The following is a 25,143-nucleotide window of genomic DNA, read 5'->3' as shown; positions in this document are numbered from 1 at the left end:
CTTTTCTGTGTGAAATTAAGGTAAAATGAATGTTGAATACATGTCATACAATATATTAATCAGTACTCGAAAATAAATCTGAACATGCTTTCATCTATAAAAATAAATCCCTTAAAACAGTTTTTCCAAACGTCTTTTTAAAATTCAAAATGAGCTTTTATAGGAAATAATTTTATAGCAATTCAGTCAACAAAAGCTATAAAGCCCCTATAAGAAAAAGAAATGAATTTTGATAGAACACAAAAAGTAAATTTAATTCAAATTTGAGGTTTTTTTGAGCCAAATAGGATGAAATTTCATTTTATATTATTATGTATAGTATCTTTAAGTTTTGGATTAGTGCAAGAACAAGATAAACAGGTGTGAAAAGTGAAATAATTAAAATATAAAAAGTTCCCATATAATACCTAATAAATATTATCATAATATGGATGTTTATTAATATTTTATTATGATCGATTGTATTATAGGATTGTACGGATGTAACTAGGACAGAACAGGAACCAATATTAGTGCTATCTACATTAAATGGAGACTTGTTGGCAATGTAAGTTTGTTATTTTGATCTTTTTCGCAATATTTATTGCTTGCCTGATTTACTGATAACATAATGTACACCGAAAAACAGCGTTTAATACGTTTTGAAATACTTTTGCGTAATACAATTTAGTGATCCCAATACTGGAGACTTAAAATGGAAGTTAAACGAGGAGCCGTCAGTTAAGACAGAGAACAGCAATGAGTATTTCTCATCTAACTCTGTATACTTTCCGGACCCAATCAGCGGAAATTTGTACAAGCTACGCATGCAAGCAAATGGCAATAGCAATGAGTTGAGGAAGTTACCATTCACCATTCCAGAACTTGTTACTCGTTCGCCCTGTAAATCTAGTGACGGAATTTTATATTCAGGAAAAAAGTCGGATAATTGGTAAGTGTTGTCGATTTTCCCATTGCCATGAAAATGGTCTCGTTCAGGAAACTATAAAACAGCTCATTAAATATTTAAAGAAGACCTGTTTAAAAAACAAATAATTACTTTAATAATGTTCCAAATATTTATTCAAAAGGTTCATGATTGATCCAAAAACAGGAAAGCGAGAATGGGTTATGGGATTTGGAGCGAAAGCAGCTAACGATTTGTTAGGATATGCGACATCCCGAGCCGTATACCTTGGACGGTAATAATAGGATTTTAATTGCGTAACTAATTAAAATTTCATGTAAAAAACTTTACATTTATTTTTCAACATGTAGTACACAATATACGGTGCTAATGTATGATACAACAGAAACCAACAGCAAGCCATGGAATATCACGTTTTATGATTATAATTCACATACAATGGCACCGGAGATTCTTGAAAAATATGAATTTATTCATGTAACATCAAGCACAACTGGAAAAATTATCACAATGAATAAGAAAAGTGGTAATTTTTTGTGGCAATTAAGTGACGATATCTACGAATCACCTATTGTTGCCATTTTTATTCTGACAAGTGAGGGATTTCTCAGCGTACCGTTCACGACCGTCAGTGAAAATGTCATAGAAAAAGTTATTGATTATAGTTTGAGTGAAACAAAAAGTGATTTTCAGCTATAGTAAGTTGATGAATAGTGAAAAAGTAATATACATCCAATGGCAATTTTTTAGCAGTGCTTTAATTAGTAAATTAATGTGTGAAAAATTGATTTCAATCTCCAACCTCATGTTAACAACTGTTTTGAGTTTATGGAACTGATATTGATATTATATTGACATGTACGGATGTGCTATGAGATTCTAGTGTTGATGTGATTGATCTTTTTATTAGTTTTTTAATTATTTTGAGAGATCATGCCCTTCTGGGCACTTGTTAGTGAGATAAGGCGATTTTAGATGATAACTGGTGCTAACCGCATTTCTATGATAGCTAGACCGCAAATAACTACTTTAAGCTATTAGATAAACATGCCTGCACCCTAAAAAAAATTGTGAAAGCATGTTTCATTTGCCGGCAAATAGCCACACACAAACAAGTCAAATTAGTTTATTTTGTTGTATAAACAAAAATGCGGTGTGAATGTGAGTCATACCGGCATTAAAAGCCGGTAAAGTGGCTTGTTATCACTTTTAAGTAAATGTATTATAGTTTTGCTGACGAAACTGTAAGAAAATTTGATTAAAATTTCGTAGAATTTTGAAGCACAAGTCAAAAATAAGGCACTTAATAATCAAAAACATGTTGAAAAGTTGGACCTTGAATAATTGATAAGAACCTGACAAAAACAATATATTCATGACTTCTTTTTTTCTCCATTCAAAAAAAACAAACAGCGAGACAGTTTATGTGGGCGAAAGTAAAGACAAAAAGTTTGATACATTCTATGCCATACCATCATACATCGATGATTTTACGCCAACGATAAAGAAAAATAGAATAAATCTGTTGGAGGGACCAAAAGGCAAGAATTCACGTTATGATGACGATGAAACGATTCCAGCAAGTGATAAGCAGACAAAGGATAAAAAGGACAAGAATATAATATTTTTTGGACATTATGAAGTTCCGACAACTGAGACATTCTTTGAGACAATATCGACAAAATCGAAAGACACCAACAATCAGCTGTCGATTATTAAGCATCAACCGTTTGTGAATTTATATACAAAAGGCAAAAATGATCAGGACAGCACAATCATCATAAATGAAGCTGGAACTGCAATAATTAATGATACAAATAATGACAATGATAAGGCAAGCGTTGTCGAGACACCGGACGTGAAAAAGACTGGAATTCTTAAATACATCAAAAATAGCTTAAAATCATGGATGGATCAAGAAGAAAACAAAGTTTTAAAGCTTTTAATGGTCATTTTAATTGGAATTGTGATTACAATGTTCTGGTACTTTCACACTACAGTTAAAGAGGTAATTTCTTATTTATCAGAGTGGAAAATTGCTTTTTGCTGACATCATCTCACTTTAATATTCTAAAAAACAGCTGCGACAACAATCTCAAAATGGTTCCAACACAGTACTACGCCTCTCTGGCAATTCCAACAATAGTGATTACAGCGAGCCATTTTACAGCACCGGTAAGTCACATTATTATTTAATAATAATCATTTATATATGCATCATCATCTATTTCATTTACTGGATGATATTCAATAGGCTCGTTTGTTAAGTCAAGATGTTTTTGGAATGCATGAATAACAAACGTAAAATATATCTCGACACCTGAATAAATTTCGATCGAATAATACATTATAATTACTATAATCAATTATTATATTCTCACCTATCGATAAAAGATCTATTAAAATATACAAAATATTGAATTTGTCAATATAGCAAGCTACAAATAGCAACAGAATTAACACTATTTGATAGATTCTCCAGACTTTTATCAACAATTTATTCACCTGAAATGTTTTAAATTCAATGTTAAATTCTATTTACATTATTTTCTATTTGACTTTTTTCTCACATTCTGTATCTCATACCTTAACGAAAGCATATATAAGTAGGAGCTCAAAAACGGCACCGATTATGCAGAGTATGATGAATGATAATAGAATTGCAATGTGAACTGGAATTAAATAGGGAACAAGATTAAGATTTATTTGTGGGTATTTTGAGGTGTTTGGGGAGGGTTAGGTTGGTTCCGACGCAATCAGGGACTCAATATTGCCATTTTTAAGTTGCTATAAAAATTAAAACTTCTCACGACAGAACACGTTAGTCTGCAATTTTATTGAATATTTCACAACACTACATGATTAATTTCTCATCATCAATCCACTTAACAGTCGTGTGGGAAGCACCAGATTCTATATTTACACACTTTCCATAGAATTTACTTCTATTTTTTTCAAAAAAACACTTCGAATTGCTTTTAAAAAATTTACAATGAGAACCTTTTTGTCAATAAAATATTGATCAGTCATCAGTTCCGATACACGTCCAATAAGTCACAAAACAAATGACTTTCCTACGTCTTTCAAACAAATCTTTTATTTAATTCATCACATGGCTGGTTCTCTTTTTCTTTAAATCCAAAAAAAACTTACGTTTAAATTTTGTCTCGATATAAAATTTAATAAGCTGTGCTGACCATATCACTAGACCATTAATTGCGGCAACAATTCCCGATTCGACAAGTGGAATGCAAATACAAAATTTCTTCATAATTTAATTTAATTTTATGTCTTAATCGTTTCACGTTCTCTTTGACACTCTCACTAAATAATTACTTACCTTCTCGACTGTCTATCTTAGAAATCTCTAAAATAAATGTAAAGAAGTGAATCTTTTTATATTTTTTGAGAAGATAAAAATAACTTAAAGTAAATGAATTGTTCAGAGAATGGTAGATGTGATCGATATTGTTGTGGCTGCTTATAAGCGACAGGCTTGTTTTTACTTGGATTTGTATAGTTTTGAAGGGAATTTGCAAGGTTTTCTTTGGAATTGTAGGGTTTTATGAAGATCTCGTGAGCTTTTAGTTGGAATTGTATGGTTTTGACAAGAATTCACTTGATTTTATTGGAATTGTAAGGTTTTATCAAACATTTGTGAGGTTTTCAACTAAAATTGTATAAATTTATCTGAGCTTTTTCTTGAAAGCTTAAAAAGCTTCAATTTAGAATTTGTATGGCTTCTATATACGTCATTTGCCATCAAAACATACGCAGTTGCTGCCATGTGCAACATTGAAAAATCACCAATCAGCAAAATAAGTCAGACTATACTCTGTTCCTGATAACATCACAGACCTTCGACAAACAGCTACAAAGTATAGTTTGACATAAATTAATCATCTTCATACTCTGTAGACTTGCAACTTGCACAATTAATCTCAAATTACAATTCTTTCAATTTTTTTATCTCTCTTCTTTCTTGCAGATGAGCACATCAAGATAGGAAAGATCTCTTTCAATCCGCGTCTCATTTTGGGTAAAGGATGTGAAGGAACCTTTGTTTTTCGTGGAACATTTGAGAATCGTGATGTTGCCGTCAAACGATTATTGCCAGACTGTTTTACTCTCGCTGATCGTGAGGTTGCGTTGCTGAGAGAATCAGATACACATGAGAATGTCGTGAGATATTTTTGTACAGAAAGTGATAGACAATTTAGATATATTGCAGTGGAGTTGTGTTCTGCGACGTTGCAGGATTATATTGAGGGTAAAAATGCTGATGGACTTCAGCAATTGATTGATATGAAGGAAGTTTTATATCAAGCAACAAATGGACTTAATCATTTACATCACTTAAATATTGTTCATCGTGATATCAAGCCACAAAAGTGAGTATTTAGGTCTATTATTCAAATATTAATTATTAATCCATCGGATTTATTTTAAATCTATCGGATTTAAATTTAACACATCAAATTAAAAATTTATAAAAAAAGCTTGTAATAAGTAAACATTCTGAAATAAGGTCGATCAGATATCACAGTAGCTTAATACATACTTTCCCCATATCAATAGTGCTGTCATAAACCTATTAACAATATCACAAAAATGTTCTTATCTCTTCCCGCAGCGTATTAATCTCTTTACCAGATAATAAGAATCGGGTGAGAGCACTTATATCCGATTTTGGGCTATGTAAAAAAGTGAACGTAGGGAAAGCGTCGTTTTCAAAGAAATCAGGCATCACTGGAACTGATGGGTGGATAGCTGCTGAGATGATAAGAGGAAATAGAGTTGTAAGTACTTAATTTATTCAAGCCATTGTGACTTATTTTTAATACAATTTTTTTCTTTGTAGTCAATATCCGTAGATATCTTTTCAATGGGCTGTGTCTACTATTTTGTCTTATCAAACGGACAGCATCCATTCGGTGATACACTGAAACGTCAAGCAAATATTCTATCAAATGAATATGATATAAGTAATTTAGCGACTATTCGAACGAAGCAGTATGAGAATATATTAGCTATGGAACTAATTGGTGATATGATAAACAAAGACGCATATAAAAGGCCCAGTACGGAGGCAATATTAAAGCATCCACTATTTTGGAGGGAAGAGAAAATATTAAGTTTCTTTCAAGATGTATCAGATAGAATAGAAAAATTAGATTTAACTAATGAGCCGCTAAGAACTCTCGAAAGGAATGCCGGTCTTGTCGTACGTGACGATTGGAGTGTGCATTTACATGAAGAAATCACAGCAGATTTGAGAAAGTATCGTGGTTATTATGGAATCAGTGTGAGGTGTCTGTTAAGAGCACTTAGAAATAAGAAGCATCATTATCATGAACTATCGTCTGATATGCAAAAGATATTAGGCTCAATTCCAAATGATTTTGTAAGATATTGGATAACAAGATTTCCACATTTATTGTCACACACTTATCATGCAATGGAAGCATGTGCAAAAGAGAATATATTTAAGCGGTATTACAGTACACAATATCAATTCACAAAGCCAGACTATTTGTTTGATGAGAGTCTGGATAATTTTGCACTATTAAGTCAAGAGTGTTCAAAGCCAATCACAAAAGAGAAGAATTATAGTAAGAAGGAGAATAAGCCTATCAGTAGTAGTAATGTTAATTTTAATAACAAAACTAAACGTGGTGCGTACAATTTTCTTAAAGTGCAAGGTAAAGCAAATGATGCTGGATTTATAACGCGTGGTGAAATGATGATGCCAAAATGTGATAGCGAGGAAAAGTTCACATGGAAGCTGACTAATTAAATTAAATTTTTTTGTATTAAGTGCCCAATCAAATGTTTATTTTTATACTGTATATTACCTTTTAAGTCACTAGATGTAGATGAAATTTTTCTATGAAAATAAAATGTTTGAGAGAGACTGTAATTCATTGTTTTGATTATAATTCAAAGTTTAAAGACCTAGGCACGCAATTTTTTATGATCCCATAAAAATACCGTTTGAAAAAATTTCAAATTCGTTAACGGAAAAAATAAATTTGAATAAATTTTTATAGCACAGTGCATAATTTATAGGAAAATTATTATAAAGGAAATTTTTATCAACAGACAGTGTTAATTTAGGTTTTTTGCATGTTAAACGTTAATTATAGTGATGAATTCAACGCCAAATTATGGATCAATACCATCAACATCAACGTCGTTTTCTCCGACAGAATTTTTGATATTAAAGGAACAAATTCATTCAAATTTAGTTTTAATCAAAAGAAATGCAAACAAATTAGACAAAATTTATAAGGTATATAGAGATTATACAAGAATTTAACTGATAATAGGCAATTCTAATACATATAATCATCATTATAGGCTATTGGCTCTAAGTCAGACACTCCCGAACTGCGGAATAAAATGTGAGTATTTTTAAAATTAATCATAAAATTTCATGTTACGAAATTCCTTTATGATTACGCATTTTGCGTTGCAGACAAGGCATACAGAAAACAACCAACGAAGTCATACGAACAACGTCGTCATTAATTAAAAAACTTAATTCGATAGTCAAATTTTCAGCAACCGAAAAAGCTCAGAAAATCCAGACAGAGAAAATCATTTCTGAATTTAATCTAGTTGTACAGCGATTTTTGCAAGTATGTCAATCATGTTTAAGTACAAATTTTCACAAATTACGTCCATTATTCATAACATGTGTGTTCTGTAACTGTTTAGCACATTATCAACATTTAATCTTTTAAAAGATGTTGATGGACACAACTTATGAACAAATTCCTTAATGTATGAGTCACCGGAATATTAACTGACATTTATTACATTTTAGTCGGAAAAGCTGCTAAATTCCAAAATCAGAAAAGCTCTTTTAGTTAATGTAGACGATGAGGATGTACCACAAAGTACGACAAGCACTGCATATCAGCAACAACAAATTCAAATACAACAAGACATCCGATTTGATAATGACCTACTAGTTGAACGGGAACATAACATTTTAAAGATTGAAGATGACGTGAATGAAATCTCACAGATTATGTCTGAAATTTCAACGTTGATTCAAGGGCAAGGAGAGATGGTTGAGACTATAGAGAATACAGTGGCGGATGTTGAAACGAATGTTGAGGAAGGAACGGCTGAATTGAGAAAAGCATCGAGTTATCAGCAAAAGATTAGAAAGAAAGCATTTATTATTTTTTGTGTTTTTTTAATTATAGCTATTATCGTTGCAATCTCAATTTATAGGAGCTTGTAGATCTTGAACTTCCTTTTTTTATCATACTTATCTGCTTAATATAATTAATATAATAAATTAGTTATTATTATTTAATATTTCATGACATTTCTCTACGTTATCTGATTCTTCTTTTTTTTCGACACATTTATGCACTGTGCTAGATATATACAAGAAAGGACTGAGAAAAGGAGGACATTGACCCTCAATGTTTTTGTTTTATCTTTTTTTCTTGGATGAGCTTTTGTGATAAAACTTTTTTGAATGATTCACGCTAAAGGCTTTAAGAGTTAGTTAAATTGTATTCATATTTAATTAAATAAAATTACCTAAATTATTCAAAGGATCAATAAAATAAAACATGATTTTGGATAGACGAAAAGATTGATAAGGAACTAACTTAATTAATTATTCTAAATTCTATCAGCTAAAAGAGCTTTTGAATTCAAAACCTTACAAATTCAAATTTTAAATGGAATTGCCTTAATTTTTCTATGAAACTCTTCAAATTTTTGTGTTTAAAAACCCTACAAATTAACAATATTCGGTAATTCTTTGTTCAGAAATCCTACAAATGTTTACTTTAATTCCTAAAACCATACAAATGTTTCTTTACTTCACCAAAACCATACAAATCCAGTTTCAAACTAATGACCATATTTTCAATCTTGTAATGCTGGATTTTCCAACTAACTTCCACCAAATACCATAAAAAGCTTTTCTTGCCTTACTTGCTATAAAAATTTTTCACAGCAGTACCTAATGTTTTGATTTGACGAGAATATTTTTTGTCATAATAATACCCAAAATAAAGGCATTAAAAGAGCTTCTACCTTTAAAATATCTACAGCATCCGACAGTTAACTCCTTAAACAAGACAAATAGCAAGTATTTAGTGATAATCGCTGTGCAAATTGTTACTTATTGTGGATTTTAATAATTTTTCAGAAGCCGACAAAAATGGCTCTTTTACTTAGATCACTTTCCAATCAAATTAGACTAAATACACATTTATTACGTCATACATCCGTGCTGAACTGTAGATTATACTCTCAGGAAGCTCAGAAATCAAGTAGTTCTAAGACTATTGCGACAGCAAAGCCGAAAAGTGAAATTGGTGAGGTAAGAACATGAATTGAGTCTAAAAGCTCATAACATGCTGGATTGTGTTGATTGTTTTGGATTACTGGTTCCCTGATTAGTGGAAAATTAGAATCAGGAACTGAAAGTTGATCAAATTGAAGACATAAGTCTTTAAATTCCAATTTTTCCAATAACTGCATTCAATTTAAACCTTGGATTTAAATTTAATCCTCGGATTTAATTAATCTTACGAATCAGAATGTCTGAAAATTGACTTTTTCATTCCAGGCAAAACCTCTCGGCGAGAAAGTCAAGGAAAATGTCAAGACGACAAGCTACATGGGTGTAATTATAATTGGCATAGGAGTAACAGCAGTGATGTTCTACACGATTTTTAGTGAGCTGTTCTCATCGTCCAGTCCACAAGCAATTTACGCTGAAGCATTTGAGAGATGTAAGAACGACTCGAGAGTACAGGATGCATTAGGTCAACCAATTAAAGGATTTGGTGAGGAAACGAGACGTAGGAGGAGAACTCATGTAGCACATCAATTGTACATGAAGGAAGGACGTACCTACATGAGATTAACATTTCACATTCAAGGCATTAGGAACAAAGCAACCGTACAGTGTGATATGAGACAAAATGACAATGGGAAGTACGAATATCGTTATTTATTGGTCCAACTTGACAACTATCCACACACAACGATAATTATTGAAGATAATCGTGCTAGCGACACCATGTCAATTATTGAGGCGGGTGCTAATCAAAATGCTCCAACAACAACAGGAAATGCTCCACTCAAGGGCATTTTCTCATAGAAATTTTAAATATATTTAATTGCATATTGTAAATAATTGTGAAAAAGTTTAAGCATGAAATTGTCAAATTTTAAAAAAATATATTGATCAGAAATTGAAAAGGTGCTGTTTGCAATCCTTGAGTTCATTACATGCCTACATCAAATCGATTATTGGTATTCTGAGTATTTTGTGATGCATTCGACTCTAGATGAAGTTTGTCAAACTAATATTTGCCAAGTCACCTACATAAAGAAGGATGCTGCAATAGAAAACCTGAAAGTCATCTCCAACCGTTCATTAAAACACCAATAATTTTTGAATTTTTCATATATCATTTTTTTATCTTTCAATTTTCTCACTTTTTCCACAAAAAAACTTACAAATTTCATTTATATTTTAATATATTTAATAATAATTTCCCTCTTGTCATTGCTCATTGCAATACAGAATTAATGTAATAATTATGATAATAACTTACACTGCCGATTTCATGTATTCAAAATTTGAATGGGATTGATTGATGATTATTAATTTAATTAAGAATAGTTCGACAGTTGCATGCAAGTATGCGCATTTTGTTTACAAGTATTGCATGCAAGTACGCGCAGATTGTTTGCAAATATTGCGTACAAGTTATAGAATTGTACAGAACTTGTATGCAATCCTTGTATACTGCATGCGCATACTTTCATACAATTGTCGAACCCTATATAATTTTAAATAAAATACAGAATTATTTTTGTCACCTTTGCATCTCCCTTAATCATCAAACAACATTCAGCTTAGAATAATCAATATAAATCAAATCGGCGATCACCTAACTATACATAGTTCTTAAAGTTTTTTGTTTTGTTTTGTTGTAGGGCTCGACAATTGTTTGAAAGTATGCGCATACAATTTACAAGTATTGCATACAAGTTTTGTACAATTCTAGAACTTGTATGCAATACTTGTAAACATTATGCGCATACTTGCACATAACACGCGCATACTCGCATATAATACGCGCATACTTTCATGTAATACTTGTAAACAAAATGCGCATAATTGCATGTAATTTTTTCATACAATACTCGCATACTTGTATGCAATTATCGAACCCTAGCTTGTTGTTTCTCATGAATGCAGTAAATTATCATTATCTTCAGCACTTTTTTTTTGGGTGGAGATAAGGAAGAAGGAAAGTATTTGAGAAATATGAAGCATAAAGCAAAGAATTTTTTTCATAAATTTTGACACCTTTTTAAAGGAATTTCAATCACAAAAAGGCGGACTTTCATTTTTAGCTTCTCTAAAAAAAGCATTCAATTTGTTGCTTATCATCATTTTTTCATTAAGTCTAATTTAATTTGCACTTTTCAAACTTAATGCCTAAAAGAATTCATCAAAATGAAGGGGAAACTACGGAAAAACAGGGAAAAATCTTATGGAAAAGCTTCAAAGCCTTCAAACTTTACTCTTGTCTACTTGAATTTTTAATTCTTTTTTAAATTTTTCATTCAATATGTGATTTGGTTAAGATTATTATTGATTTGGGTTTGTTGGAGTTACGGTCAATGATGTTGAGGGTATTGACTAGGATGCTAGCTCAAAGTAGGGTTCGTTCGCCGAAAATTAAAAGAGTGCACACATAAAACGTAAGCCTGCTGCTTTTGACGAACTATAAGGTATAGTCCAAAATGACAAGGTTGAGCATGAAGCACAAACATTGAGATGGGTTTTGATTACTAAAAAAATGGAATTTTGTCCAGGCCACCATCCTACTTGAATAGGCCGCTCCTATGAGGACGTGAGTTCAATTCTCATCAGAAATCTCTCAGTCATTACATAGAATCTTACAAAGATTAACAACATTAAAAGTTCAAGGTCAGAAAAAATCGGAAATTTCAAGGATATTCCATTTATATGAAAAATTACATTCAATTTAACAAAATCCTAATGGTATGGCCCGGTATGGAATCAAATCAATTTCATGCCTATAAATATCATCCGTATATCTTTGAAAATCAATTCTCTTTTAATTCAAATTTCTTCAATTCAGCTCGATTTTTATTGACAAACTTTTCATCAATCTCTATGCCAGATGTAGTCTATCACAGCTCATATTTCATTAATATGATTGAATATCCTTTGATGATATCAACTAAAGGCCGAAAATCTATATCTTTGAAGTTAAAGTACTGGCATGAAATGGCTTTCTTCATATGCAAGATTAATGTCCTGACAAGGCATGGACACTTCATGACTCATTAAATTGAACGTGGTCACTGGACTAGGATTGTAAAAGGAGTTGAAGCTTATTGATAGAGCTAGTGTTCATCCGAAATTTTTGGGGATGCCATGAACTGCATGCTATGTGTGATGACTTACCACCAAGTTGAGTCTTCACACAAAAAAGTTTGAACAACACTTAGTTAGAGTATTGGCTTCCTAGGTTAACTAATCGAGATTGATTCCTAAGGAATCTAGTCCGATTTGGATCCTTAGTTACTATTTTAGTCATGGCTTCGAAAATATGTGACAGCTATGACTTAGGCCCTTAAATTTTGGTAGTTTCCTGGTAATTTCATATTCTCGAGTAGCCTGCGATAACCCAACCTGCTGTCCAGTTATAAACTTGACATATCATGACAATATCCACAAATAATAATAACCATACCTTGATATCCCATTACATCCATTGACATCATCCAACAAACCCAATACATTAGCTTTTTTAATAAAGGAAGAAATGTTTCTATGACATCTATGTAAGTTTTATGGTAGGTATAAGTTTTGTAAATTTTTCATTTTTGATACTGCTTACTGTTATGGATCTGGTTTGTGTTTCAATATTAAACACTTTCTGTTACCATGAAAAAAATTAGGAAAAATGAGTAAAATTAATTAATTTTAATTAAATTTAGGAGCCTTTTTATTGCTTCAAAAAATTATTTTTTTTGCCTTTCTCTGCTAGCTTTTTATTAGTTTGATGGAACTAATCACAGTATGCGTGCATATGTTTGACTGTAATAATGCTGCTCCAATTTTTATTTGGGAGAGAATTAATTAATGGTAATTTGGAGTTAAGTAGCTGAATTGTTTAATTGAACCTGGAAGGGTTGGAATTTAGGGATGTACTGATGGACTGATTGAGTCAATGTTCCGATGAGGATCTTTTACATCCAGCTATGGGTTCTAGATGAAGAGTCAGAATTTGGAAAATCTTACATACAGCATCAAGTATTAGGGAAGAATGTGTCAATAACTGCATGATTAGGGGCTGCACCGAACGACACAATCGGCGAACCGCACATTTTACCATAAAATGGACCAAAATCAACTGTTACATTGCTGTCAAGTTATTTTCTCGTGCCGTTAATACAACGAAGCAACTGTACGCAAGCAAATACGATGTGCTGTTTAAGCTCAACCCTGAGATAGTGAAGCATAGAATACTAGGATAAAATTGCAAATTTCAATACTATTTGATCCCAAGACTGAATATCCCATCCATGACACTCCATACCAACAGAAAAGCGTTCCTCAATGTCACATCAGCAAAATAAATCAATAAAATTACTAGAGCGGATTCATTAATAAACTTCTCAGAATAACAAAAGGAATCAATCATCGTCATCGTGACTTGATAAAGACAGTGAACAGCAATTTTTGCAGGTTATTGTCTAAAGAAGCGACTATGTTGTCACGTTTGGAGTGTTTGCATACATTTGTATGTAATACGTATGATTTATACATGTATAGTCAGCGTTGAACACATGTATCAGCTGGTGTGACAAGTTTATTCACTGATGCAAGCCTCAAATTGTGTTTTGAATAAAAAAATGGGGATTTGGGAGGTGGATTTGAGTGAAACAAGCTGCGGTCTGTCGAAATTAGGTCTTTTTTTAGTCCTGACATGTCAAATAAATAACGGGACATCCAGTCGGCTAATTGTAGCTTATTCTACTCGAAATTTAGTTATCTTTAACAGACAATGAACATACGCACGTAAATGAGCAAGCTCACAAGTATCAAGGACTCAGGATGTACTCAATCAACATAAATGAGCATGCCTCTTGTCAGCTCGGGTGTCATTTAAGGATTAATATCTTAAATCAAGCTAGATCCTCGTTGCTAAATTGCTCCTTTTAAATTTGCAACAGGTGGAGTTAATTGGATACAACTGCACAATCACATGAATCTCAGGTCTTTGACCGACTTTTTGACTATCAAAAGGAAGGACCTCGTCTTATTCTTAACAGGCTTAGAGCATGCTTTCATTGTACAAAATACCACTACGGTCCTTAAAAGCGGTATCTATCCCTGTTAGAGTATTGACCTTCTAAACAACAATATTCGACTCAATATCAGCAATAAATCACCTAATAGCAAACAACAGAAGGTTTCGAAGGAATTAGTTGTCTTTAGACATTCCCTACTTGCGGCAATGGACCCTCATGCGCCCTATCCAAGGAAGTAAGTAAATAACAAACAACAACCCTGCAGCAGTTCAATTAAACACATCAGCTAATTAATTAATGAGCATAAAGTCAGTAAAAATTGTTTTTTATTATGAATTTCTCCTCGCGTGATCAGAAACGTAATTCAATATTTAGTTCCATCCTATTTAAATGATTTTCATTTTCTCTTTTAATATAATTCTATGAGTTTTTTTGTAGAGTAAAATATTCATATTTTTTGTTTTTTTATTTATTCACTTCCGATAATTGGAAATCTTTCATTTCTTTTCAGCCGTACTTATCATATCATATCATGGATATGCAGGCAGGTCTAGGGATAAAGAGGAAGATGAAGTTCGCATCACACCATGATTAACGACATCATCACAATACAACGAATGACTAGAATATAAAAAAAATTAGACATGCTTAAAAAGCAACAACATACAAGCAGATGTCTCTCATGATGTCATTTTTGCGATTCACTATCCTTCATCTGGACATGCCTGCCTCACTTCTGTTCTTATACCAGAGTTGCAAAACAAACACCTGGCATAGACAGAAACCGTACAAATTCTTGCTAATTTGTATGGTTTTGAAGTGGAAACCATACAAATTATTGAGAAATTGTACGGTTTTTGCCTGTGACTGGTGCCTGTTTTGCAACTCTGGTCTTATACACAAAAAAAAAGTTATTGTTTTCCCTAAAATATGAAAAAGATTTTTTTTTTTTCACTTTTTTTGCCTTGTAAATTAATAATAAGATTAATTATAGTAATTATAAGGTAATATCTACTATAGTAGTTAATAATAATTTCTAATAATGATATTGAATATTGTCATCAGAAAATTTTTCATTTTTTTTTTCATTAATTATAGTTTATTTTTTCAGTCTACTAAAAATTTTTTCACTTTTTTTTACTTCATTTTACTTTTAATTTTTAGTTATTCTTCTTAAGGGATTAAATTTTGGTGAAATCTACGGATGGAAAATATATCTTGGCTGTTTTTATTTTAGTTTCTTAGTAAGTTTTAATTTTCATGCTTGTTTTTAGTTAGTAATTTTATGTAACTGAGCTTTTCTTGTTGATATTTCTTAATCGGGTTGAGAATTTTTGATGATTTTTTGGGGTCTATTAGGGTTGGGCTCGTATTCGAATATATTCGAATACAAATATTCGAATATTTTATGCGAATATATTCGAATGCATATTCGAATATGCATTATTCAAAAAATTCCGTTGCATTTGGTTTCTTCAAAGAGTTATTTCTAATCACTTTGTGAAGTATGTAATTTCATACAAAAGTTGATCAAAAATCCTTTTTTTGCATATTTCAGGCAAAAAATTAGAAATTCTCAATAAAATTGCATTAATGCATCATCATTCTTTCATAAGAACATTATTCCGAGTCATAGATACATGTTTTAACACAAATTAACTAAGATTTTATCATTTTTTGCCAAAAATAAGCAAAAAAAGGATTATTGATCAACTTTTGTATGAAATTACATACTTCACAAAAACGATAAGAAATGACTCTTTGAATAAATCAAATACAACGGAATTTTTTGAATAATGTATATTCGAATATGCATTCGAATATATTCGAATATTTTTGTTCATATGCGAATATATTCGAATATATTCGAATATTTGCCCAACCCTAGGGTCTATGAAGCTATAATTCCATAATCTAGCTTTTGTAGATACAGATCTCATACTGCTCATACTACGAGGTAGTATTAGCCTAGAGAGCTGTATTTCATGAGACATACACAAGGGTATGACTAAGATTTAGAACTTAAAGTCAAAGTCAAACAAAGTCTGAATGAATTCGAGTCGACTCAAGTCGACTTTCGTCACTGAGTCGATTTCGAACTCTTACTAAAATTTGACTTCAATTCTCATCAGTGACTAATTTTTCAAGTTTATCTGACCTTATAACTAGCTCGATCCTTGAAAATTACAATACTGCAGACATACAGTCTTGGACGAATTATAAGGTTTAGCAGAAAACTGCAGGCTTGCGCATCTAAAATGTAGGAAATGCAAGTCTGCGGTTCTTGGCCGATCTTCAGTAAATAACAAAAATTTATGCAAGCATATTAAGAAGTTGCTCTACATTACCCTTCCTATTTTTCGTCATCCATTTTCAACATATTCATCAAAAATTCTCTCCCAGACACAAAATATAATTTATTTTTTATACTTTTCTAAAATATTTGGCATTCCAAAAACTATTATTACTATTTTTTTGAATGGTTTGCTTTTTGTCAGAGCTTGAAGTCGACTCGAGATTTATAAAATATAATCAGAACTTCAGAAGTCGTCTTGAATTTCATATGCAATCGAGTCGACTTTAATCGACTTTTTTTATACACAATCCAAGTCAACTTCAAGCTCTAGAGATAAGGCTCCGCTAATCCTCTTTTATTAACACCAAATTGAAGACATCCGTTTGGCGTTCATATGGCTGTCAAAATTGGACAGCTTCCATTAGGTGTCAATAAAAGAGCGTTAGCGGAGCCTACTTCATATGTGTCGCTTGAAGACATCGACTCGACACTATTCATTCAAGATATTAGTCGACTCAAAGCTCTGTGTTTTTTCAATTATTGAATACTCATTAGTTTCCATGACAAATGTGACAGTTTTATTTCATCAAATTTATAGTGTAAAATGCATAATAGAGCAGAAGTAAGAATTTGTTTTAAATATTATCCTAACTAATAATTTTCTGCAAAGCTTTATCAGGTGGGAGAAGTTGTTGTTAGATACATAAGCAGCGAAATTTGTGGATTGGAGGTTATTAATTGGTTGCAACGCTTGGCGTGGATTCGAATTCTGCATGGAATCCAGTCGATTTTTCTATACAAAATTCTATCTCTGATTAAGGTAGAGATATTTCCAGCAAAAGATTATGTTAACCAGAGTTAGCAGTTTTTAAGAAGTCAGGCTACAAAAAGGAGTCCCCTTAGCTCTGTGAATAACACACTAGAGCATTTTAGACTGTTAGGGAAGAGGACGTCTTCATTCAGAGCTGCACAATAAGTCAAAAAACTTTAAAATTGCTGATTAGTGTACGCGATGTCTAGCTCTAACAAATTATCAAGCCTAAGAGAATCCTTGGATATCTCGACCTTGATTTCACCTCTTGAGCCCCTAACTGCTGTCCAATTACCATTCAAATTTCGCTGCTTAAATTAATGATTCATTAAATTTGAATAATTTTAGACTTTGGTATGCTATAATAAGTTCACAATGTAGGAGCTACTTAAAATACTCCCTCACATTTCTAAGGATTTTTAAGCAATACACAAGTCCGTAAAAAAATTTCTAAAAATTATGTCCACCCACCTGACCAAACTTTTTTCCTACCTACACTAGTTTATCATGCAGAAATTCTAAAATAAAAGGTTCCAAAAAAAAAAAAAAAAATCATAATAAATCATGTATAATTAAAAAAAATCATAAATAAGTCTATAACAAATATAAAAAGAATCTCGTAGATTATAATTTATTTCCTTTTCACGGAAGTAGGGAAAACATAATTGAATTATAACAGAATTTAAACTTTGGTGGGTTTTTAACGACGATGATCAGCTTTTCATTGAATGCGAGTTGCTACTATCTTGAACTGTCCATGAGTGCATGCCTCATTGCTTGTTGTTGTGACGTTCCATGATTACCAAGTACGGCCTTTCCATCACGTCCAATCACAAGTTTTAAACCGCCACGAGCTGTAAATAAATAAATAGTAAATAGTATTGAAGGTGACATGCTTAGAATTTCTTGAAATACTCACGTTCTGTGTCTTCTTCGAGCTGTTCAAGCTTATGCGTCGCAAACAATTCATCAATTGTCTTATCGGGATTGACTCTCGTGTTCTCCACACGTCCTGTAATTGTCGGTATATCGTCATATACCTTCTTTCGTCGGTCAGAATGAGCTTTTGTTGCACGATCTAATGATCCTGTCTCACTAATCTGTATTGATCCCGAGCTTGGATTCCTATTTTATAAATTGAGAAAAATGGACAAAATGAAGGAAGAAAAACATTTAGTTTATGGCTGAGTATCTTGAATAAATTGTAGATCAAAACAACATAATTCAAAAAACAGCATGCAGTTAGAATTAAAAAAAATTAAAGGAAAGGAACTAATAAATATGAAAAATAAGGAAATTAAATTTTCATAACATAAAAAAATTGAAATGTTAGAAATTTAAGGAACGAAATTAATTAACGTATTTTGGAATAAGGTGTAGGAAATCCTGGATTTTAATTTATATACTTTTGTGGTATGACGTTGTAAAGGCTAAATATGAAGATTGATGTGCTAGTTTGAGAGCAAATTCTTATATGCAATTGATTGTCATCGACTTGTTGCCGGTTTTAAGGGTCAAAACTAGTTATATACTAATGTTACTCAAAGTATTCTCAGCGACATACATTTGTGCCATGTCGGGAATTTAATTATGTCCACAAAAGCTTAAAGATACCCAGAATAGGGATGATTATTTAAATTAATACTAAGAAAATGATGATTATTACAAAGAAATGGATTTGTGGCCTGATCTGTGCTTGAAGTTTGAGAAAGATTGCAATATACTCTAAGTATTATGACTGGTAGGGCTTCAATCCTTAATAGGAATGTGAAACTGAATCAGTACATCTAATTCAGTCCATTTTAATTCCTCTATATGAAAATCCAGGACTCCTACCATGAAACTTCAGGAATTGACTATAATTTCCACAATTTAGTATATTTTTGCAGCAAATATCACACAGCAAAGTGTAGATGACTTAAATTAATGAAATGATTTTATGTTTAAAATTCAGACACTTCACATTCTTTTTTTTTGTATAAATTGCTTTAAAACGTGATGTTTGCATTGAAATAACACAATGAATAATACAAAATGTGATGAATGCTGGAAAAACAGATGCTGTTTTGCATTTGTTTCGGGATATAGTAAGACAATGTTTTATTGCAGACTTGGAAACTCGATGAAAGCAAGTTTTGAAAAAAATTTTCCTTTTATTTTTCCAGCTTTTCTTTTCAAAGTTTTCTTTCATTTCTTTAGAATGGGAAAAAATGGCAGTTCCTGAGCTTATGCTCTAATTGAGTTTGTTCAGTTTTGAAATGATGAAAAATAACACGAACTGCCCCCAACAGACCAACTTTTGTCTCAACTATGGCTGCTTGACTTAGTTTCTAAAAGTTTCCAAGTGAAAAAAAAAGTTTATGCTTAATGATTTCCCGACTGAATTGTAGTTTGATGCTCAACTGAATTTAATGATATAAATGACTTTATCATGTGAGTGCCTTCATGTTGATTGAACATTTAACATTTAGCACAATTGCAATGAGGGGTTTGATTCACTTATGATGGGGCAGCACCACAAGTGAATGACCCCAAAAATTTCGTGAAATATTCAAAATACGTTAATTATTTACAAACATATACACACAAAATTAATGCTTTATCCACACTTTTGGATATTGTGACAATTCAGTGGATGACATTTTAATATCTGAAGAAGTCAAAATCCTCAAATTTCTTAGTTCTGGTCAAGGGATCTGTAGATGTTAGTCTTCAAAAGAGTTCTGCATGATGATGATAATCAATCATATCCCGAGCAGCATAATGTTGTCGATAGGATGCCTAACAGGCAGGCATTATAGCTGTTTTCCTTTTTTTTTACGGCTAGAAATGAAAATCACCACATCATACTGTTCGGGATAGAAGCATAAGCCTTTTATTATCCTCATCTGGATCAACATGCATGATCCAAAAAAAGAAAAATCAAAAACCAAAACTCTGCCATGATTGATTATCCACAAAACTCTCCTGAATGTGACCTAGATACCTGAACCAACTTTTAATATTTTCTCGTTCAACATAAAAATTCAACAAAAAACATACAACAAATAATGAATGCGATATTATGAATGTCACACTTCTTCGTTCATGACTTTTATTCCTGGCTCGTCGTAAATCGCTTTTTTTTGAGTTAGAAACAAATGAAGGAAAAATAAAATTTTCAACATAAATAAAGTCAGATGCAGTTAGAAAAGAATGAAAAAAGGAAAAACATCAGGCATGGAGAGAGATTTTGTGGAAGTGAATTTAGAACACGACGTGGATCTGATAAAATTAGTTCCACATTCCTGCTTTCAAATGCACAAAGAATTTGTCGTGCTTTCCTGTGAAACCAAAATCATCCGTAGACATAAATTGTAATGAGTGTGTTTTATGCCGAGCGACACATTATGATGATAACGTTTTTGACCACGTCTTAATGACGGTCAAATGGCAATTGTTCTGATCATGATGTGTCGCTTGGTATACGAACGATTTTGGTGGCACAGAAACTCTAGGTTCGGCCAAGAAGTGCAAACCTGCTTTTAAATGCGCAGACTTGCAGTTCTCGACTGTACCTTATAGTTCGTCCAAGTCTAAACTATGAACGAACCCTAAGAATCTTTAAAATCCATCCACAACTCCCCCATGCCTGTCAAAAAAGAAAAAAACTCTTTCAACATCAAAAAAAAGGAAGCAAAAAAGATTTTGTTTTAAAAGAACTTGATCATCACGAACATATTTGAACTTGGCCTTCTTAGATGCAATGATGATGTACCCGAGGGCATGGACGAAAGTGTAATGGGAAAGTTATCGCCGTTTATGGAAGCACTTAAGCTCACATCTGTCGTTATATTTTGACTAGAATCATTTGGCGAATTTGTTGAATTCAACGTCGACATTCGTGGACTTCCATCAAGTAATCGACGATGTAGACTATTCCTAAAGGGTTTTTTTGTGTGTCAATTTTTATCGTATGGGACAAAATTTTTCCGAGATTTTTTTAAGAAAGAAAAAAGGGAGAAAAAAGAAAGAATGGAAAAATTTGAGATTTTTTTTGTAAAATCCAACAAAAAACAAATGTTAAGCATTAAAAATAATTAAATCCAACGGAGGATAACGCAAGATCGCAGTTATTATCAAGTTATTATGTCAAATACACAAAAAATTTCATCAATTTCAGTTCCATTCTTCACGCAATTCGAGCGATTATTAATGTTATATTTTTTTGGTTAGTCTATAAAAGTTTTAGGTCAATAAGTTTTTAGTGCGACATGCATAATTTTTGCTGTGTGCAAAAAAATTCAATCCAAAAAAAAAAAACATTATATCTATAAAATTACAATAACAATGATAAAGTTAATGCATAATAATTACAAAAATAAGCATACATAATGAAATGAATAAATGGGCGATTAGTAAGCATGATTGATAAGCATAATAATGAATCATTTGTAAATTTTTTTTATTGCCAATAATTCATGGTGAGATTATAAGAGTATTAATGGCTCGTTGAGACTTTATCGTGCTGTAATTATTTAAATGCATGAATAAGTAATCGGTGAAAATTGAAAAATTGTTTATGTTCTGTAATTATGATTGAGACTTGGATGAAATTTCTCAGATTTTGAGGGATTTATGGGAATTGATTGAGAGTTCTGATCTTTGATTTTGAGATGTATCGAGTATCGAGATGATTTGTAAGAGTTTTTGTAAGAGTTTTGTAATTCATCTCAAAGTTAGCAAGACTACGTAATTTTCCGATCTCCAAAGGTCTAATAAGGCGACTTCACGGGAGTTTTGAGGTTATAAACTCGAATTTTTGGACAAAAAATGGGAATTCTAGGAGAAGTGCATACTGTATTGCTGTATTGTATACTGAACAACCCCATAAGGCATTCGAATTAGAATTGGATTTAGATTCAGCAACAGATTAACAAAACAGAGATTATGACTAGACTTCAATCCTTTTCTGATCCAAAGAAGCTTTACTCGCCTCCCAATTTCATTTCATTCTCCTAATCAAGAATCATAAACTTTTAAATTAAATTCTATAAAGTCATGCATTAAAAAATCCCATTGACTGGGAAATTTCATCATAAATGCATCACGAATTGCATCACCATTCTTCATACAGTACAGCACAGTAAAGATAAAGTTTCTCAGATAAATTTTAATAATTCATAAATGTGCTTATGCTTATCATTCATGACATAATGCTAGAAATATATTATTAATGATGAAATCCTAAAATACAGCCGAAATAAAGCAAGTTATTTACAAGATTATGAATTTTTAAATTTTTTTTCTACATGTAAAATTTTGTAAAGTGATTTGCAGTTGTGAGATATGCTGAAGATTTTTTGGTCATTTTAGCCACAACAAAAATATTTTTTTCCTAGTTTTTAAATTAATTAAGCATTGCTGTTTTTAGTCATTTTAATTATTTTTTTTTTGTACATTTCTGTGATAGATCCAAATCAACAACAAAGGATATGGACCTAATAATTCATACCTAAGTCGATCATAAAGTGTTGATCCACGATTTTTCATGCTCTCAATACACGACGATGACTTTTCCTTTCGCAATGGAATCATTTGCTTAGTTTGTGGCACTCTAAAGACTTCATCATTATCATTGGCATTTCCATTCGTCTCATCATACTTTTCCTCCAATTTGATTGGAACGATGAATCGATTATCATACTTTTTACTATGTCCATTCATTGTTTTACCTCGTCCATTCCAAAATGGATCACATGATTTCATATTATTATTTACAATATCTGATATTGTACCCATTGAATGTATTTTCATTAAATGATAATTATGTGTATTATTGGTGTCATTAAATGAATCAGCACCAACATATTTTGTATTGCCAACTCTCCTTTTAGGCGTTTGTAATGACAATCGATTTATTTCACGTGGCACATGTGTTGGCGAGGAACTATTATCACTATGATGACGACGCGAATAAAATCCATCAATTTCATCCGAATCGTTACCATTTAAATTATTCATTGAATGTATTTTAGCATCATTACATTGATTTAATTCGCAATCACGTTTAAGACGCATACGATCAATTGGTGTATTGTCATGACTATCATTTAAATGTCCCAATGAATTCATTCTTAATAATATCAAATCGTTTGTAAGCGTCACATCATGTAAGTTATTCATGCTTTTCATTTTCATTAAAGTTAAATCAGCTGTTGGTGTACAAAAGACATCAAAACCCGAATCATCGTCACCATCTAATGTGCTGTTTGGTGTTCTATACATTTCATTTGTTGGCGATTCTGGTGACTTACATACTGATAATTGCTTACGATTTATATGAATTATTTGTAATTTTAATGAGTGTGATTCGCGTCGTCGATGAATCATTTTTTCACGGGCTTGAGATTCATACCAGCTCGATAATGATCCACTTTTTTGGAACGTTGCACGTGTGTATCTTTATGAATTTAATAATATATATATTCATATAAATGATGATTAAGCAGATTGTATGTACATATCATTATAATAAGGATTTTTATATGTATATACAATATTCAATTGAATTCGATGTTGGTTAGGGATTTTAAATGGCATTATTTGTGGTTTCATCATCATCATAATTTTATACATGTATAATATGATTTAATGTGCATTTATATTGTTTTTTTTTTTTTTTGTAGAATTATAAGGAATAAATAAATTATGTAAATAAGAATAGATACAATGTGTTTTATGTGCAGTGGACGCGAAAAAATAAAAAGAGAAGAAAAAAAAAAATAAATAAATTAAATTAAATTATTGCTTAATGATTTTTTGGAATAAAATAACAAAAAGATTCTCAGATTTCAAAAAAAAAGGGTGAGTTCATAGTACAAATAAACAAGATTTTTTTATCGATAATCGAACTGATGTGCTTGAATTGTGTTACAGTCGTCATTCATTCGACTCCATTAAGCTTGCTAATTATTCTGTGTAATTGAGAAGTAATAAGATTAAATTTGCTGTGAAAATAATGATTAAATGATTTCTATGCAAACAATCATGATCATTTAAAGCAGACTTTAAGTTGTAATTGTTTGATTTTAATAATAAAAGATGCTTAAAACATCTCAAAATGATTTATTTATGCAAAGTTTTGAATCAAGATTTTTTAGATGAATTGAATTTAGAATTGCAAGACTTTTTATAGATCCAGATATATTCAGGCTTCTTTGTGCCTTAAATAAAAACTTTTTAAATGATTTTTCTACATCATTTTACAGTAGAGTTCGAAGTCGACTCGCATTTTTTATAGAACAGTCTATTCGACTCCATATAAAATTCGAGTCAAGTTTGAGAATGATTCATGTACTTTGAAAATGAAAATGTACTTTGAATCCATATTTATAGACTAGAACGATGTTGAAAGCAGAAATGAAAATAATATCCTGGTTCCTATTAGGTGTAAAGCTATTTGGGAAGCACACGACATAGAACAATTGCGTAGAAATGACCGAAAGTTCTCTCCAAGGGCAGCGTGACTCTGCCCCAATCCTTATGCTATAGCAAAATCGGCCTGGGTAAGATTTGTACCATTTCTATGCCGTGTGAATTCAAAACACTTCTGCTTTTGACTTGCAAAGCTATTTCGGTTTTACAATTCATGAAAACCTTTAAAAACTGTGAACATGATCGTAAAATTAAGTTTTAATTTTGTATTTTAATAATAAGATAAGTTTGCATGCTAATTAACATGACTAATTATTAAGAATTTGCGGAAATAATTGTAGATATTCAAAAGGAATTTATTAATCA

General features: G+C 31.6%; 5 protein-coding genes across 9 annotated transcripts in view; 3 read left to right on the top strand and 2 right to left on the bottom strand.

The window, feature by feature from the left end:
• Nucleotides 1–222: 222 nt before the first annotated feature.
• Ire1 (serine/threonine-protein kinase/endoribonuclease Ire1) lies at nucleotides 223–6,827 on the top strand. The gene is made up of 10 exons (XM_070636278.1): nucleotides 223–360; nucleotides 471–547; nucleotides 671–931; nucleotides 1,071–1,181; nucleotides 1,258–1,605; nucleotides 2,321–2,915; nucleotides 2,989–3,082; nucleotides 4,896–5,298; nucleotides 5,541–5,706; nucleotides 5,769–6,827. Exons 1-10 carry the CDS (start codon nucleotides 289–291, stop codon nucleotides 6,702–6,704), a joined length of 3,063 nt encoding a protein of 1,020 aa, XP_070492379.1. The 5' UTR covers nucleotides 223–288; the 3' UTR covers nucleotides 6,705–6,827.
• LOC139087473 (uncharacterized) lies at nucleotides 2,839–5,003 on the bottom strand. Of its 3 annotated transcripts, none has more exons than XR_011544130.1 (4): nucleotides 4,061–5,003; nucleotides 3,478–3,579; nucleotides 3,289–3,412; nucleotides 2,839–3,227 (listed from the first exon to the last, which is right to left on the bottom strand). XR_011544130.1 is itself a non-coding variant. In XM_070636280.1 (4 exons), exons 1-4 carry the CDS (start codon nucleotides 4,176–4,178, stop codon nucleotides 3,100–3,102), a joined length of 456 nt encoding a protein of 151 aa, XP_070492381.1. In that variant the 5' UTR covers nucleotides 4,179–5,003; the 3' UTR covers nucleotides 2,839–3,099. The 3 variants fall into 3 exon arrangements, 1 of the variants encoding a protein (XP_070492381.1); XM_070636280.1 differs by having other exon boundaries at nucleotides 3,494–3,579; XR_011544129.1 differs by having other exon boundaries at nucleotides 3,478–5,003.
• Nucleotides 6,828–6,973: 146 nt separating the features above from the next.
• Nucleotides 6,974–8,523, top strand: Syx13 (syntaxin 13). Its single transcript, XM_070636341.1, has 4 exons — nucleotides 6,974–7,199; nucleotides 7,268–7,311; nucleotides 7,386–7,548; nucleotides 7,737–8,523. Exons 1-4 carry the CDS (start codon nucleotides 7,056–7,058, stop codon nucleotides 8,160–8,162), a joined length of 777 nt encoding a protein of 258 aa, XP_070492442.1. The 5' UTR covers nucleotides 6,974–7,055; the 3' UTR covers nucleotides 8,163–8,523.
• Nucleotides 8,524–8,874: 351 nt separating this feature from the next.
• LOC139087511 (mitochondrial import inner membrane translocase subunit Tim21) lies at nucleotides 8,875–10,150 on the top strand. 2 transcript variants are annotated; one of them, XM_070636342.1, is made up of 3 exons: nucleotides 8,875–9,025; nucleotides 9,090–9,263; nucleotides 9,513–10,150. In XM_070636342.1, the coding sequence occupies exons 2-3, from the start codon at nucleotides 9,102–9,104 to the stop codon at nucleotides 10,047–10,049; spliced, it is 699 nt and encodes a 232-aa protein (XP_070492443.1). In that variant the 5' UTR covers nucleotides 8,875–9,025; nucleotides 9,090–9,101; the 3' UTR covers nucleotides 10,050–10,150. The 2 variants fall into 2 exon arrangements, with proteins under 2 accessions (XP_070492443.1, XP_070492444.1); XM_070636343.1 differs by having other exon boundaries at nucleotides 8,881–9,029.
• Nucleotides 10,151–17,105: 6,955 nt separating this feature from the next.
• Nucleotides 17,106–25,143, bottom strand: part of LOC139087509 (putative uncharacterized protein DDB_G0277255) — a 60,126-nt gene continuing 52,088 nt past the window's right edge. The window contains exons 7-10 of one of the 2 annotated variants that reach the window (XM_070636337.1): nucleotides 22,856–23,803; nucleotides 21,079–21,282; nucleotides 18,281–18,486; nucleotides 17,106–18,215 (exon numbers count right to left, since the gene is read on the bottom strand). In XM_070636337.1, coding sequence (XP_070492438.1) covers nucleotides 18,103–18,215; nucleotides 18,281–18,486; nucleotides 21,079–21,282; nucleotides 22,856–23,803 — 1,471 coding nt within the window. In that variant the 3' untranslated portion in view covers nucleotides 17,106–18,102. The remainder of the gene's footprint in view (nucleotides 18,216–18,280; nucleotides 18,487–21,078; nucleotides 21,283–22,855; nucleotides 23,804–25,143) is intronic. The other variant, XM_070636338.1, reaches the window with a different exon arrangement.

This window comes from Chironomus tepperi, unplaced genomic scaffold, assembly GCF_022539635.2.
Source record: "Chironomus tepperi strain 1889 unplaced genomic scaffold, CSIRO-AGI_Ctep_v1 contig_123, whole genome shotgun sequence".
NCBI lineage: Eukaryota > Metazoa > Arthropoda > Insecta > Diptera > Chironomidae > Chironomus > Chironomus tepperi.
Note: the sequence above shows the minus strand (reverse complement) of the source record. Positions and strands in the feature narration are given on the sequence as shown.